Source organism: Suillus paluster (assembly GCF_016628075.1).
Source record: "Suillus paluster strain FC165 chromosome Unknown EDB91scaffold_5, whole genome shotgun sequence".
Lineage (NCBI taxonomy): Eukaryota > Fungi > Basidiomycota > Agaricomycetes > Boletales > Suillaceae > Suillus > Suillus paluster.
The window spans coordinates 1,014,414-1,029,438 of record NW_024537565.1 but is presented as its reverse complement, the minus strand read 5'-3'; the positions used below and the strand labels follow the sequence as shown (position 1 = coordinate 1,029,438).

The window sequence follows — 15,025 nt, the reverse complement described above, 5'->3', positions numbered from 1 at the left end:
TGCCTGATAACTTAAAATACATGAAATACCTGCGGACTGCGAGCCACGTCCAAGGAGTTGCTGTTGCTGCTTGGCGGGCTTCTCAGTCTAAAAGCAGGCGCTTGAGCTGGAACAGGCCTTCGAAGTCAGTGGCGATACAGCGGGGACTAGATTAAAAGCCGACGAGCCCGGGGTCGTTATATGAGATGAGACGGAATGCTTGCGACTAGGAGTAATTGTGAACAGGCGCAATAGTGATGCTGATTAATTGGACTGCGTGGATTTCATCTGCGTCGGTTTCAGAAGGACGATACATCTTTATTCACCTCGCACCTCCTTTCTGTGTCCAGCGTAGTCCAACACATAAAGGAGTTAGGGTAATTAGGTTAAAAAGTATGTGCCGCGTCTATATCTGAAATGCTTGAATAGAAAAGGCATGTCCCAGGAAACAGAACGCAATCATCATACGGCGATGTACCCTCCACGGCTCGACCGCCGGGGTCGAACTGTCGAACATAGATGAGATACGACGTCTTGTAACATATATGGCACTTCGCGCCAAAAGTCTCGATGTCTATGCAAGCTGTTAGGAGGTGCTCCTGAAAAGAATTGTGATGGCACTCACGGTATAAGATCCACGCCGCGAGCACCATATGTAGAATAATTGTAGTATGCTCCTAGTCCGAAATACGCTGCAAATGCAAGAAGCAAGCTAGAAATAAGGTGTCAGTCACGACAGTCATATTCCTGATGGATTAACCACCGCTCACACAATGAAGAAGAATCCAAGCCCACTGCCCACGCTCTCCGTTGGTTTCTCGTCACTATCGCTGCTGCCTCCATCACCAGTCTTGTCATCCTCTTGTGGTGGGGATTGCTCAGCAGTTGAACACCCGGAGGGTGTACTCCACTCGACATGTACTGTTCCGTTCTCATAAGCGACGAATGTAGGGTCTGTGGTGTCGGCACACAAGAGGGAGAACTGTATGGATTGTGGTATTGGATCGTTGGAGGGATACGAGGCTCCGTGAAATGTCAAGGAAAGACCTTTCGGTGCTGTTATAGTTGTTTAGTAGCCATAACAGAAAATCAGAAAGACGCTCCACTTACAAGTAAGGGATTTATATTCCGGGCCAAGTGAAGACGACTGCGCAACAGGTATGACAGCAATCACCCGGTCATCGTACCCTTCCTTCTGGTTCTTCGTCCTCAAACATGCCCTTGTCCCAGAAAAGCACTGCGTTTTCACATCAGCATTAACATATCACGATTTGAACGGGTTGAAACTTGCCTGGTCCCCTTCTGCCACATCCTCCAACGTTGGCAAGTCGTCGCACAGACTAAATCTGAGCTCATCCAACATAGTTGTAGGCGGCGACTCTCTCGTCCTGCTCAGTGTCTGCACACCTTTCAGCTGCGTAAGGTCCCAGGTCAACCCTTCGGTCGTGACATGGCAATCAAAGTCTTCTGCCGTTACATAGACTGTAGAAGATAATAACAAAAGTAAAGAGAACAGGTTGGAAGGTAATGACTGAGCTATGAGGTGCCGGAGAATCATGGTTATGCGGAGGGGAAGGCGATGAAACTTGAGGGCAAGCCGCAACGGCGAACAGTTACAAGTAAGTATTCGAATTACGTAAGACACGCGTGCGCGTCCAAAGCCACTGCCATTTCCGCTTGGATAACTACATCAATCACCATCAACTGAACAAGCAAGTTTGCAGGAAATCGAGCATGGCAGGACTGGAGCAACTGGTGCAAATGATATATCATGAGAGGCAGCAGGAAGGATCAAATCTTTGTGCGCAGCATGCGCTCAATTCGCTACTTCGTACGTGCCCTTATTACCTGTTGCTCGATGTGATCATTGACTTCAGTTTCTCCATTTCCAGAGGGAAACTATGTTGGTATTCACCAACAATTGGCAGCCATGCACTCACCTACGTGATCACTATAGTTCACAGCCCCCGATCTCTCTGAATTTGCTCGGAAGATGGACACTCTGGAGGAGTCATCGCGTTATGGCGATGCCATTCGAGTACATACTAGTGCCAACATGGATGATACAGGTTATTCCTTTCGAGTTTTCACTACATGAGACTAATTATTCCTCAGGATTTTTCTCTGTGCAAGTGTTAGAGGAAGCACTTAATGTCTGGAATCTCAGGTTTGTCCAATTGACGTTGTACAGCTTCTGCGACCACCTTATAAGCACTCTATTCTAGCCTGATACGCTGGCGCTCTGAGGCTATGAAGCCATATCAGGACGAGCCACAGTACGTCCGCCATGAGTTCTCATCTCCCGTTCCTCATTATATTGTCCTCCCCCAAGTAACCAAGCCGCATTCGTACTCAACCAGAATCAGCATTGGTACACATTGCGACGATTTGGAGATCTCTCTAATCCAGGTGATGGCCACTGGTTCAACCTCGACTCCACTAAGCGCCAGCCACAATGGATCAGCAAACTCTACCTTGGCATGTTCTTGCAACAAGCTGAGAGCGACGGATACTCTATCTTCGCAGTTACGCAGATCGATCCAGATGTACACTCTCAACTTCCCCATGTAGACGCAGATGAGATCGCATCTACTTTCCCAGATCCTACTTCAGCAGCTCGGGATGACGTGGAACCTGGTTTCGAGAATGAAGATATGGAGCTGCAAGCAGCCTTACAAGCATCGCTTATGGGGGCTGGAGAACCCAGTGGCTCATGGGCCACGCCGGGTTCCTACCATCCCGCACAAGCTAGTCTATCCGCCCCTAACATACGCGGATCGAGTTCATCGAGTTCAACCAGAGGAGCTATGCCAGGCATTCCTCCCAACCAAGACCCGTACGGTAACGCCGACGTTGACCCGATTACTGCGTCCATGGAGCGTGATCGTATACTCATGGAGCGCATGCGACGTGAGCAAGAATTGGAGTTTAGACAGCAGTACGAGGAGGAGGTTGCACGGTTTGGAAGTCGGCAACCGCCACGCGAACCACAAGATGATGGCAATGAAGACGAACATTTACGTCGTGCAATTGCGGATTCATTAGCAGAACGGCATGCCAGAGGAGACTTTGATGATGACGATTCTGAAGACTCAGACTACGCGACCCCTCCCGAAGCAAGGGTACCATATAGCATGGGGCAGCGTGACCGAGTTTATGATGATGATGACGCCAACTTTCAGGCCGCACTGAGAGCATCATTGGAGGGTGCAGCTCCGGAATTTCCCCCCCTTCCAATACAATCACTTCCAACGAGACAATTACCTTTGTCGCATATCCCCACAGCCCTCGAGGATAACGAGACGGACGGTCAATCGGAGGCAGATACTAGCACGGTTGCATCAGAAACCGACGCAGAAGCAGCTTTAAGTATGGAAGAGATGCGTAGAAGAAGGCTCGCAAGATTTGGTAGTTGAAGGTGTACTTATATTGGATTGAAGTCGCTAACAGTAATCATACAACCAGCGAGTGCATTGCGTTGTACATTTAAGAGTCCACCATTATAATATACAAAATGTGACACTCTCCAAGGTCTGAAAAAACCTATCTACTTTCTCTCCGCGCCCCCCAAGCCCATGACGTGCTTGGCCTTGTCCGTCAAAGACTCCTATAAAGTTTCGTCAGGCAAAGAAAAACAAAGCATCTGACAAATGTCGACTCACCTGGTCTTCGTTGGAGTTTCCACTCAACGTGTCGCCGGCCTTCTGGGTGGTGGATTTCTCGCTCTGAAATCAGGCCGTCAGCCTTGCTCGTAATCTTAAAGCGGAAAGGGGCTAACCTGAGGTTGCAAAGTAGAAGCGACGGAATCAGATACACCTTTGACCTTGTCACCAGCATGCTCGGTCATCGACTTCTGAGAGTCGGGCTAAGAAATTGTCTGGGTTAGCGCAAGTATTAAGATCGAGGAGGAAATGATTCGGACCTTCATGGTAGAAGCAGCCTTGTCGGTCATAGATTGACGTCCAGTGTCAGACATAGTGAAGATGTTATTGGTTGTGAGAGCGTAAGTTGATAAAATATGTTATGCGTGTGTGTGGACAGAGAGAAAGGAGTGAAGGGAGGAGAACTAAATCCCTCGTCCTTTTATACCTTTTGGAAGTGGCGGGGAAGCTGGGCCAAACTTGGGCCAAACCCTGCCGAACTGGGCGAGGTGACGTCGGTATGACGCATGTAAGTCAATCATTTCGCCTTATTTGGAAAGTCATTAAGAATGACGCTGGCTTGTCGACATGGCGCGGTGACGCTGCTGACGATAAATTATTTCTGCTGATGTCACGGATGGCAAGTATGCAATGAATGACAAACTGTGCATGCGCAGGCGAGAAGTGCTTGGCGAGGAGAACTGGTAGCTCTCGAATAACGTCGGCCATAATTTGTTCACTGGAAGGTCCACTGAACTGTAGACAGCTACCAGCGAAACCCTTGATAGATCGCTCAAAAAATACTGTATCCACAAGGGGTATCTAGATCTTCGGAATCAATTAAGAAGAGTCAGTCGAGGATTAGTCTAAACTGCACGTCGGGAGCGACTCCAAGCATCGGCTAATCCTGACGGTGTGCGCTCACGTGACTCGGAGACTGAGTGACTCGACCAAGGGACCTCAACTCGACCTCAACTCGTGTGACCTCAGTGAGATGTCAGCCTACCCCCGTAGTCGTCACCCGACCCCTTTGAAAGGTTGCAGCTCATCATATATACGTGCATTGTACAGCCTGACCAAAGTGGAGACCCTTGAGTATTGAATCGTGATAGAATCAGTAGACGCACTGACAGTAGAATACTATGTTCTCTTCGGGAATACTCATTACTTGCAGCGCAGGTTCTCCCACCTCACAGCCGGGAACCATGCTATGAGTGCAAAATACAAATACAAATCAGTGGAAAATATGGGTAAATGTCTATACGGTCATAGCGAATGGTTCGTAGCCAAAGACGGGTCCGTAGTATCATCATCACGTTCTCCAAGCTCACGGTGCCGCCGCCGTGCAAATCGTAAATAGCGAGAAAAGCGGTTTTGTTGAATTGAGGGCGCTTGGCTGATACGTCGGTTGGGAGGAGACTCATGATGGGTACCACGATCGCCCGCGTCTCCTGACAACATTGTCTCAAGAGCGTGAAAGTCTATCACCAGTTAGCAAAAGATATATTGAGTTCACGAGGAGGTAAATTCACCTTGTCGACATAATGGGCAAGAACCCGAGAGCTCTAGAAGCCATGGATCAACGCACGTCTGGTGGAAACTATGTTTGCCCTCGCAAGGCAATACCCTTAGCTCATCCCCCTCCTCGAAGTCAACAATGCAGATGGGACATGTCTCACGCCCGATTGCCTCTGGCATCAGCGGATCGGCATCTCGTGGTGAAGCTGGTGACCTTTCGGAAGTAGCAGGCTGTCGTGGAGTTGTCAACCGAGGTACAGCTCGTGCACCCTCCCGACTATGCACATCTTCTGTAGCACCAGCAGTAGGAATGCGCCTGTTGCTAGTCTCTCCCACTGGTTGTAATGGTTGCTGTACTGCTTGCCTGGAGATAGTGCCCATCTCCACTGCATCACCTGACTGTTGCAGTGTTGTATCAACATCCACCGGAGGTGATTCGACGTCCTTGGGCCTATAAGTGGGATCATCCTGATCATTTGACACGGTGCCAAACTTCACAATCGGGAACGTGTCCAAAATGGCTCGTCCAAGGCCTCTGGCTCGACTTTGACTTCCGCCACGGGCAGTTCGGGGGCCATACCTCTCGGGATGGCGTATTGCCCTAATTGCCTAGATAACTTTTTAGATCAATAACAATTAACAGTACACACCGACGTACCCCTGAGACTATGACGACGCAAAACAATGCTGAAACACAGCCGGTGATAGCATACAGGATGATCCTGTGATCCGTCTCAGCCATATAATTGAAAAACTATCAAACCATTTTCACATAGCTAAATCTGTCCCTTTGTTACCACCCTGATCCGTAGACGGACTAGTGGAGCCATTGTTGATACTGGGTCCCGTAGAGTTACTTCCTGTCGCATTCCACGCCTGCAAAGTTGCAAGCAGATAGCCAGGAGCGGTGGGATAGCCTAAGACTATAGACTGGCTGATAATTGCTTCGGATGCGTTCAAGGTGGCTGCATCAAAGTCCCCGTAAAGGGACGTATTAGTGGGTCCACTTTGCCCAAAATCGTATATGATCCTAGGGAGCCGTAAGCTATAGATGGGCCTGAGCATACATAGTCGACTTCACCTCGAGACCGATTTTGACTGAGTTACGAATATATCGAAGACTTGGTCAAATTTAGCGGGATCAGCATACTCTGGATTGATGGCGCAAGTTTCGGAATAAAGAGAATACAGAAGCTACATTGAAGAAAGTGAATATGCAATTGTCAACATATGAACTGAACATTCTTACAGCAGATTGAGCACCCGCGCTGCTCGCCATCGTAAATATGTCAACCTGTTCAGAGTAGTTCGTCGCATTAGCATCGCATGCTACCAGAGCTATCCAAGGGGTGCTTGCTGTGAACATCCGTATGAGCCCCCTCACCGAGCCGATAGAGCGTTCACGCCTACTTGTCTCGTTCTTTGCTAAACTCTCCGTGAAGCGTACAAATGCCCCCTGCTCAAGAATAAGATCCGAACTCAGCTCCTACTGATATCTACGTACCTTTGTAGTACCGTTGCTATCTGCACCCACAAGCTGGTAGGACACGTACTCCCAATCCGAACTGGCAATAAAGCAACCAAACGGAGCAGGTCAGAATGTGGACGCGGAAGGCACGCGACTGGCTGTAGAATCTCACTCGTTCGGGTACCACTGAAGATCCAACCTCGATGCATTACCATTGACCTGGCTCGTGTCGTTGGAAGGCTGCGCCGGGATGTAGCCGTAGGCTGAGCCCATCAGGCACGAGGACACGGTCAGGAGGGCTTGAAGCAAAACGACATGGAACGACATGACAGCTAGTGAACAGAAGCTGCAGAGAACGTCGGTCTCGATGTTGAGCCACGGATTGACGATGGGCTTGACATTCAGTGTTTGCCTCGACGAGAGCGCGAGGCAATGCCTGCTTAGGTCAGTAAGTAGCCACTGATCGAGTCTTGTTCTAGTAATGATGCTTCAAACCTAATTTACCGACGATAGCCGACGATACGTCATTTCTACGCTCGGTCATGAACACAATAAAACATTGTAGCAGCGGCGAGCGCCAATCCCCGACTCTCTGTTGGAGAGGACACTTTCAATAGATATAGGACTACAAGTACAATAACGACTAAAAATACATGAATGCGGATACCCACAGAATAAGATCTGGCCCTGGCTCGGGACTAGAGGCAGACAATGAACAGATCAGTGGAAATACATATAGTACAGCCAGTACGCAAGTTTTGAACAAAAACATTACATGAACGTCGAGCAGCATTCGAGAGACAAAACCGTTCACCGTTAATAATCATGCCACCGATTCTGCAAAATCGCACATCTACACACACACCCCTTGGTCATCACCCTCCTCTACGAGTCGGGGATATCAAATAGTACAAAAAAGCAGCTATTCAACCTTCTCGGACAACCTCCTTGACCGACTCTGCAAATATCTGACATCCTTTTTGCAGATCGTCCTGCGAGATATTCAGAGGCGGGATGAACCTGATGACTTCATATAATGAAGTCGTGAGAATCAGAAGTCCCTTCTCCATGCAGCGCTTCGCCACACGACTTGCGAGGTTCTTCGGTGCGGATGAAATCAGCACGGGATCTGTTGGAGAGTACGACGGCGATGTAAACTCGACAGCAATCATCAAACCCTGGCCCCGGATATCGACGATCATGCTTCCTACTTCTGTGTCATCACGGAGAGACTTTAATGATGTTAAAAGTTCCCTCGAACTGGAAACTGTGAGACTAACGAATTCTGGGTAACTTATGAAGTGATCTCACCGAGCAGAAACATTGTCGAGGACCTTCTCCTCACGGAAAGCGTTAGCGACGGCCACCGCGGCGGCGCATGATACAGGATTGCCTGCATATGTACCTCCCTTCAAATGTACGATCAACGGAACTGGAAAACATGGGCTAGTGGTATTGAACTAACCATGGAACCTGGCATTAACTTATCTGTAAGCTCCTTCCTGCTGACTACGCCACTCAATGGGAATCCATTTGCGAGACCCTACAGCCAATCAATCAGCCATGATAAACTAATAATTCTAGGACCCCACTCTACCTTTGCGATTGTCATGATATCGGGTCGGACACCACTGTATTCAATGTTGAAGTACTTGCCAGTCCTACCGAACCCACTCTGTACTTCATCTACAATAAGAAGAATGCCGTGTTTGTCGCAGACGGCACGCAAGCCCTTTAGGAAGGATGCAGGGGCGGGGACATAGCCACCCTCTCCAAGGACAGGCTCAACGATGATGGCAGCGGTGTCCCTGGGAGCTGTCTGTTGTTTGAGAACAAGATCTAGTTGATACAATGAGAGTCGGACGAGCTCTTCTTCACTCGTGTTAGATGGTAATCCCAGTTGATGCCAGTAAGGGAAGGGTATAGCAAACACTCCAGGCTACGATGATGTCAGTTCAGTCGCTGATGTCCCGAACAACAGTATTACTTACCATCAACGGGAAGAATCCTTCACTATAGACTGTCTTGCTCTTCGTAACAGCCATGGCACCAAACGTCCGTCCATGATAACCGCCTGCAATATTCTTGATAAGCTCTTTGCTGCGCGAGTACTCGCATTTGGCTTACCCTGCATGGTGATAATGTTCTGCCGACCAGTGATTTGTCGTGCCATCTTGAGGGACGCTTCAATGGCTTCAGAGCCTGAGTTCCAAAAGAAGAACGAGTCAAGCGATGGATCGGGCATGATCGGAAGTAGTTTCTCGATGAGGCGTAAGTAAGGGCCATGGAACGAGATACTGCACTAGAAGAGTATCAAGGTGAGCTTGTCTCAACCAACATTTTAAAGTCAGAGCGTACTTGAACATGAACGATATTCACACATTGATCTGCTGCAGCTTTGGAAACCTTCGGGTGACAATGACCTGGTGTTGTGTCATCATTGAACTCCCGGTGAATCATTAATGGGGCGCGTAAGAGCTCACCGAGGTTGGTTACACCGATCCCGCAGCTGAAATCTAGCATCCTGCGCCCATCCTCAAAGCTCACATATGACCCCTCACCCTTCGCCATGATAGCTTCTGTGAGGCGGCCGAGGCCTCTGGTGACGTGTTGTTGTCCAAACGCAACGAGAGAATCGGCAGAGGTAGCCATCCCCCGCGACTGTGATTTGGGTGTCCTACCTGCAGGAGCGACACGCCCACAATCCCGGGCATGGTCATTTCTGTGGCGCAGATCAGTAACCTAGAGCTGCACCGCGACGCGTGAGATGCCTACCTAACCATTGGAAATACAGAACATTTGGCGGGTCCAGAACTGCCCGTTGAACGGATAACCCTTGCGCAGGTAGATACTCTGAGCATGCTTGTTATACGTAGTGCAGTTTGACGGCGGCCAATTGAAAGGTCAAGTTAAGTATGTCGAGGAAGCGAAGTACATCCTGAGAGTCTGACTCCTGCAGGCTAATTACATAGTATGTGCTTCTAAATATAGCATGCAGGGTTGATCTGATCAGGTGGTTCGACGACTCTCCCTCATCTAAAAAAATCGAACCGAGTTTTCAACAGAAGCCTGTATGTAGCCGAGCGCCTAGCGTCGCCTAAGTACCTCTCCACCAATGAGAGCGCACGCTTATGGCTGAAGAAAGTTTCAAATGTGAACGTAAACTTGGCTGTCTCTCAGATGGCCCTTGCGCAAGGAGCTCCAAATAGATCCACTTCCTGCACTTGCGCGTGTAACTGCATTTCTCAAATCCGATGTAAGATTACGAAGATCCTTGGTATGAAAAAAAAAATCGTGCAACTCCCCAGTCTCGTCAATACTACCTTCGAGCGCTGGAGTCAGATATGGATGTACATGGCAGGCAAAAGAACAAGACTACAACAGCACCCACTGGCAAGATCACAAGAACTTGCCGATGGGAGTAATGCCTTCAAAGCCGTTCTGCGTCCTATCGTAAGCCACACGGCCCCGCAAAAATGTTTGCTGCACAACTCCATTTAGCACCATCCCTTCAAATGCGGAGAATTTGTTCTTGAAGTGAAAGTGTTCCTTCGACACCTGTCACCGTCAAAGAATGGGCAAAATTGAGAGGACTTGTGAAATACCTTGAACTCGGCTGCAGGGTCCCAAATGACGAGGTCGCCGTCATGCCCCACTGATAGCTGGCCTTTAGACGATGAAAGCCCAGCATGTTTCGCAGTTTGTTCGCTTGTCCAGCGAATGATCTGACCAAGGCTCACGCCCCTCCTTCGGCTTTCTGTCCATAGAAGGCTAAGGCCAAAGCCGAGACTGTTAATGCCTCCCCAGGCGGTCATTATATTCCCCTCCTCAAATTTCTTCAACTCCGCAACGCATGGACTGTGATCAGACACCACACAGTCGATTGTTCCGTCTATCAATGCATCCCACAATGCATCTCGGTTTGATTCGGAACGAATAGGTGGGCAGCACTTAAATTCGGGTCGACCGTTTGGTATGCTGTCCGCTGAGAGACACAAATAATGGAAGCACGTTTCCACCGTCAGATTCAACCCGCGAGAACGCGCAGCACGGATGATAGGAAGGGCGGAAGACGCAGATAGGTGGACGATGTGACAACGAAGGGAGTTGTACTTCTCTTGCAAACGGGTAATCAGAGAGATCGCGTTAACTTCAAGCTCTTGAGGGCGAGAGGAGAGGAACGTCTGGTATGCTGTTGGATCGTGGTCCTCATGGTTTTGCACTGAGGAGTCGCCCTCAAGCTCTGCATGGAACAGAAGGACAGTCGATTGATCCTGCGAGAGGTCAAAGTTAGCTAGCTCGCTGTGTCCTCGTATGCAATTTGACCTGGAGTTCTTGCATATGTTCATGGAGATCATGTTCGAGGACGCAAGGGAATTCCTAGAAAAATGTTGTTGGACATTGGGTAATAGAACACAACCTTGCCCTCGCCCTCACCTCGACGCCACTTTCGATCAAAAAGCACTTAAATCCTTTGACTCCAGCTGCCACCAATGGTTTCAGGTCTGCCTTTATTCCAGTATCAGCCCTTCCGTCCTCAAACAGTATCGGACGTGCAGCTTACCTGGTTGCCTGGAATAACTCCACCCCAAAAACCAACATCGGACCAGCATTGGCCTTCGGCGGTTTGTCGCTTGATCTCAAGGTTCCGTAAAGTGGTTGTAGGTGGTATAGAGTTTAACGGCATATCCACGACCGTGGTGATTCCGCCTCCCACAGCCGCTCGCGTACCGGTCCAAAAACCCTCCCAGTCCGTTCGGCCAGGCTCATTTAAATGAACGTGAGCACTGCAAAGGTATACAAACGACGGACTCTCCGGTGGCCACTGGATCAACTTACTCGACTAGTCCGGGAAGAACAAACTTTTCTCCCGCATCAATGAACGTCGTCTCTTCACCCGGACTTCGTTCTGTATACACCGTTTGGATGTCTGTGATCTTACCTGTGCCGATGTTCACCGTGATCGTTGCTGCCTGCGGCTCATCTGAACCGGGCAACAGGACATTCTGGCTAGTTACAACTAGGCACTGGTTGCTCATGGCCTTGTCGCTTTCAGTGGAGTGACAGCGTAATAGTAATTGACTGCAGGTACAATCAAACCTTGAAATATGCCAAAGATATGAGCACTCACAATGTATGCACTGCGATGGTGCAGCAATAGTGATCTAGGTCAACGCTGGTTCGTACTAGGTACCCAAGCCCACACGGGTGTCCGATAACGGACTCTCGATCGACTTGTTGGCCCAATCAGTTAATTGCGTCTCTACAATGTAAGTTCCTTCTATTGGTCTAAAGGTTAAATTTGTATCCAGATAGTGTTATATCAAGGACTCTCAACACGATGTCAGGTACAGGCCATCAACAACGTGTCACACAGATCTGTCCAGTTCACAGCACACTAACAAGCGTACAAGTAAGCACACTGTCGCGCAAGCACCTATAGCAGCTCTCCAGAAGGTTGGAGACCTTTGAAACCATCCTGAAGTGCCGAGTCGTAAGCCAATCTACCACGAACAAATGTTTTGTCCACGACGCCTCTCAAAATCATGCCTTCATAGGGAGTCAACTTGTTCTTGAAAAACAAATGCTCTTTCGAGACCTATCATGCGATCAGTTATTACCACGGGAGCAGCAGTAGCGCTGGCATTCACCTTGAACTCCATTTGCGGATCCCAGATCACTAAATCGCCGTCATGTCCCACTTTCAGCTGGCCCTTGTCGGATAGCCCCGCTAGTTCGGCATTTTTAATGCTCATCCAACGAATCATCTGTCCAATCGAGACGCCTCTCTTCCTTCCTTCCGTCCATAGAAGACTCAATCCAAGGCCTAGAGAGCTGACTCCACCCCAGGCTGCCATGAAATCACCGCTTTCAAGTTCCTTCATCTCAACGAGACAAGGGCTATGATCGGAGACTACACAGTCAATGGTACCATCTATGAGAGCGTCCCAGAGGAGATTTCTGTTAGAGTCCTCGCGAATCGGAGGGGTGCATTTGTACTCGGTCGCGCCATCCGGGATGTCCTCTGCTGATAAACACAGATAATGAAAACATGTTTCGACGGAAAGCTTTGATCCGTGTGCTTTGGTAGCACGGATGGTGGGCAAGGCGGATGCAGCTGATAGATGGGCAATGTGACAAGAAACTGAGGGGTACATTGCTTGGAGGCGAGTAATGAGAGTGATGGCATCTATCTCGAGCTCCTCGGGACGCGAACAGAGGAATTCCTGGTATGACCTTGGATCAAGTCGGTGTCGCGCTGATGTAGAAGCGTTCTGCATTTCAGCGTGGAAGATCATGACAGAATTCTTTAATAAATGCCGCCAGTTAGAGGATAGTTATCATTTTCATGCTCGACAAAGCCCTACTTGGAGGCGAGACATGTGGGTGTGAAGGTCACTCTCAGAAACACGAGGAAATTCCTATGCGCAGTAGGCATAAACATAAATACGCACGGAATTTGTAGTTTTTACCTCAATGCCTGTGTCGATCAAAAAGCACTTAAAGCCTCTGGCGCCAGCGGATAAGAGGGGTTTTAATTCGGCCTATAGATGATGGGCACATGGCGCGCTGCAGGAATCTATTGGCGCGCTTACTTGATTCCCAGGAATCGCACCGCCCCAGAATCCAACATCTACCCAACACCGTCCACGAGCAGAACAACGTTTGATATCAAGGTTCCTTGGTGTGGTGGTGGGCGGACTAGAATCGACAGGCATATCAATTAGAACGGTGACGCCTCCAGCGGCGGCGGCTTGTGTGCCTGTCCAAAAGCCTTCCCAGTCCTGGTTTCCGGGTTCCTCCAGATGAACATGGGCACTATTATTGCGATAATCAACAATGGTGCTTTTAGACCAGGAACGACGCCCACTCGACCAGCCCAGGAAGAACAACTTTGTCCCCGGCATCAACGAAGTGTGGATCTCCACTTTTGATACACGCTGCACCGCCAGTGTAAGTCAAAAGAACCTCGATGATTTTGCCAGTCCTGATGTCAACATTGATTGTCGCAGGTCGTGGCTGATCACAATCAGGAAGCAGGACATTTCGACTGGTCACGGTGAGGAGCATGTCTCAGAGTTAAGTATGATGCGGCCTGCCCTGAGCCCTGGCCCGCCTAGTTGGTCACAGATGCTCAGTCACAGTAACATGTACAACTGTGTCTAGAATCGGGTGCACCTTTAAAAGGTAGAGGAAATCACGGCGAGTTCGTCGAATTCAAGCGTTGCTAGGCCTTGCATAGCCAGCTGTTGACCTTCAAGTGCAATTGGGGGATGCACCAAATATTGGCGTTGAGTCAGAAAGCAAGCAAGCAAAATGGGATGGTGAACAGGGTAGCCTAGTACACCTAAGTAGAGTTTTAAAGTCCGGTTGCCGGACCGAAAAAAAGACCAGGACCGGACCAAAACTGGACTTTTTTTGATCTGGACTTCGGTTGTGACATCAGTGTCTTTTGACACATCATCTGGAACATCACTGAGATAACGGCGAAGCTCAGCACGCCAGTCTGCATGCTGATCACGGGACACCTGTTCCACCAGCATACAACAGTGACAATCAAACTCGGATTCAATAATACAGGAGTTGGACTTGGCTGTTGTGATGATGGTATGTGTTAAGACCGTGCTCAGGGGTAAGGCGGAGTCTGAGGGGCTTGGCTTCAGCTCGTGCGCTGCGCCCCTTACCCAAGTACATACCCCTAATTTTGGATTGTAGTCTGACTTGAGTTCTACGAGCTCCGACAGGACATTGGAGTGGAGGTCCTCCGAAGGAGGACCAGTGGACTACTAGACAAGTGTAGGAATGTCGGGTGGAGGTTGGTCCGCCCAACAGGAGAGGGTCGGAGGGCTACTGCAGTTGGAGCTCACAGTAGGAGCAGAGTGGAGGTAACTGCTCGGATGAAGTCCGAAGCAGAATGGAAGCGAGGAGGACAGATGTACAGGAGTATTGGCCATAAGTCTGACACGTGGGAAAGGCGGCTGAGGTGCAGGAAGTCAGACGAGTGGAGGAGGCGGCCAACCTAGGGAGTCAATCCCCTAGGCTGGCAGACAGGAGTTATCAAGGGTTTTGCCCAAGAACAAGAGTAAGAGAGCAGGGCTTAGAAAAGGTAATATTCAGACTAAAGATCTACAGACAATTGTACATAAGTTTATATACTCTAAAAGTAGCATAGCATAGCAGAAGGCTATGTGCTGAGTGTACAGAATTATTAGAAAGATGACTAAGACATACGAGAAAGGGGCTTGGAGAACAGTATGTATGCGATGGATCAATAATCACTCAGGTATAAGGATTACCGGTGATCTGAAAGGAGGAACTATGATACTAAAAGGAGATAGGACCAGTTGAGTGGTTCCTAGTATAGGGGTGGACCAATGAGGTGGTCGGGTGGACCAATAGTCAGATGGAGCAACATGAG

The 15,025-nt window shown here is 49.2% G+C and overlaps 7 protein-coding genes across 7 annotated transcripts; 1 reads left to right on the top strand and 6 right to left on the bottom strand.

The window, feature by feature from the left end:
* Window positions 1-145: 145 nt before the first annotated feature.
* Window positions 146-1,614, bottom strand: EDB91DRAFT_612857 (putative autophagy protein Atg27). Its single transcript, XM_041327885.1, has 5 exons — window positions 1,271-1,614; window positions 1,090-1,216; window positions 750-1,035; window positions 605-691; window positions 146-553 (listed from the first exon to the last, which is right to left on the bottom strand). The coding sequence occupies exons 1-5, from the start codon at window positions 1,535-1,537 to the stop codon at window positions 442-444; spliced, it is 879 nt and encodes a 292-aa protein (XP_041182278.1). The 5' UTR covers window positions 1,538-1,614; the 3' UTR covers window positions 146-441.
* Window position 1,615: 1 nt separating this feature from the next.
* On the top strand, window positions 1,616-3,486 carry EDB91DRAFT_612841 (Josephin-domain-containing protein). The gene is made up of 6 exons (XM_041327883.1): window positions 1,616-1,810; window positions 1,872-1,882; window positions 1,937-2,048; window positions 2,095-2,146; window positions 2,205-2,255; window positions 2,312-3,486. The coding sequence occupies exons 1-6, from the start codon at window positions 1,714-1,716 to the stop codon at window positions 3,393-3,395; spliced, it is 1,407 nt and encodes a 468-aa protein (XP_041182277.1). The 5' UTR covers window positions 1,616-1,713; the 3' UTR covers window positions 3,396-3,486.
* Window positions 3,461-4,115, bottom strand: EDB91DRAFT_612854 (heat shock protein 9/12-domain-containing protein). Its single transcript, XM_041327884.1, has 4 exons — window positions 3,902-4,115; window positions 3,758-3,844; window positions 3,642-3,704; window positions 3,461-3,586 (listed from the first exon to the last, which is right to left on the bottom strand). The coding sequence occupies exons 1-4, from the start codon at window positions 3,953-3,955 to the stop codon at window positions 3,527-3,529; spliced, it is 264 nt and encodes an 87-aa protein (XP_041182276.1). The 5' UTR covers window positions 3,956-4,115; the 3' UTR covers window positions 3,461-3,526.
* A 771-nt stretch (window positions 4,116-4,886) lies between these two features.
* On the bottom strand, window positions 4,887-6,879 carry EDB91DRAFT_1234886 (uncharacterized protein; the record flags this gene model as incomplete). Its single annotated transcript, XM_041321258.1, has 9 exons — window positions 4,887-5,101; window positions 5,153-5,747; window positions 5,797-5,860; window positions 5,911-6,168; window positions 6,220-6,332; window positions 6,388-6,490; window positions 6,545-6,594; window positions 6,643-6,703; window positions 6,779-6,879. The coding sequence occupies 9 exons, from the start codon at window positions 6,877-6,879 to the stop codon at window positions 4,887-4,889; spliced, it is 1,560 nt and encodes a 519-aa protein (XP_041182275.1).
* A 284-nt stretch (window positions 6,880-7,163) lies between these two features.
* EDB91DRAFT_1106030 (pyridoxal phosphate-dependent transferase) lies at window positions 7,164-9,550 on the bottom strand. The gene is made up of 9 exons (XM_041317459.1): window positions 9,382-9,550; window positions 9,090-9,328; window positions 8,965-9,029; window positions 8,734-8,908; window positions 8,598-8,680; window positions 8,204-8,545; window positions 8,072-8,149; window positions 7,918-8,015; window positions 7,164-7,866 (listed from the first exon to the last, which is right to left on the bottom strand). The coding sequence occupies exons 1-9, from the start codon at window positions 9,465-9,467 to the stop codon at window positions 7,533-7,535; spliced, it is 1,500 nt and encodes a 499-aa protein (XP_041182274.1). The 5' UTR covers window positions 9,468-9,550; the 3' UTR covers window positions 7,164-7,532.
* Window positions 9,551-10,005: 455 nt separating this feature from the next.
* EDB91DRAFT_1045647 (uncharacterized protein) lies at window positions 10,006-11,645 on the bottom strand (the record flags this gene model as incomplete). The annotated part of the gene is made up of 6 exons (XM_041313204.1): window positions 10,006-10,164; window positions 10,212-10,880; window positions 10,933-10,986; window positions 11,044-11,115; window positions 11,171-11,393; window positions 11,446-11,645. 6 exons carry the CDS (start codon window positions 11,643-11,645, stop codon window positions 10,006-10,008), a joined length of 1,377 nt encoding a protein of 458 aa, XP_041182273.1.
* A 433-nt stretch (window positions 11,646-12,078) lies between these two features.
* Window positions 12,079-14,024, bottom strand: EDB91DRAFT_1106003 (allantoinase). Its single transcript, XM_041317458.1, has 5 exons — window positions 13,478-14,024; window positions 13,203-13,425; window positions 13,080-13,151; window positions 12,975-13,028; window positions 12,079-12,914 (listed from the first exon to the last, which is right to left on the bottom strand). The coding sequence occupies exons 1-5, from the start codon at window positions 13,675-13,677 to the stop codon at window positions 12,159-12,161; spliced, it is 1,305 nt and encodes a 434-aa protein (XP_041182272.1). The 5' UTR covers window positions 13,678-14,024; the 3' UTR covers window positions 12,079-12,158.
* Between the last annotated feature and the right edge of the window lie 1,001 nt (window positions 14,025-15,025).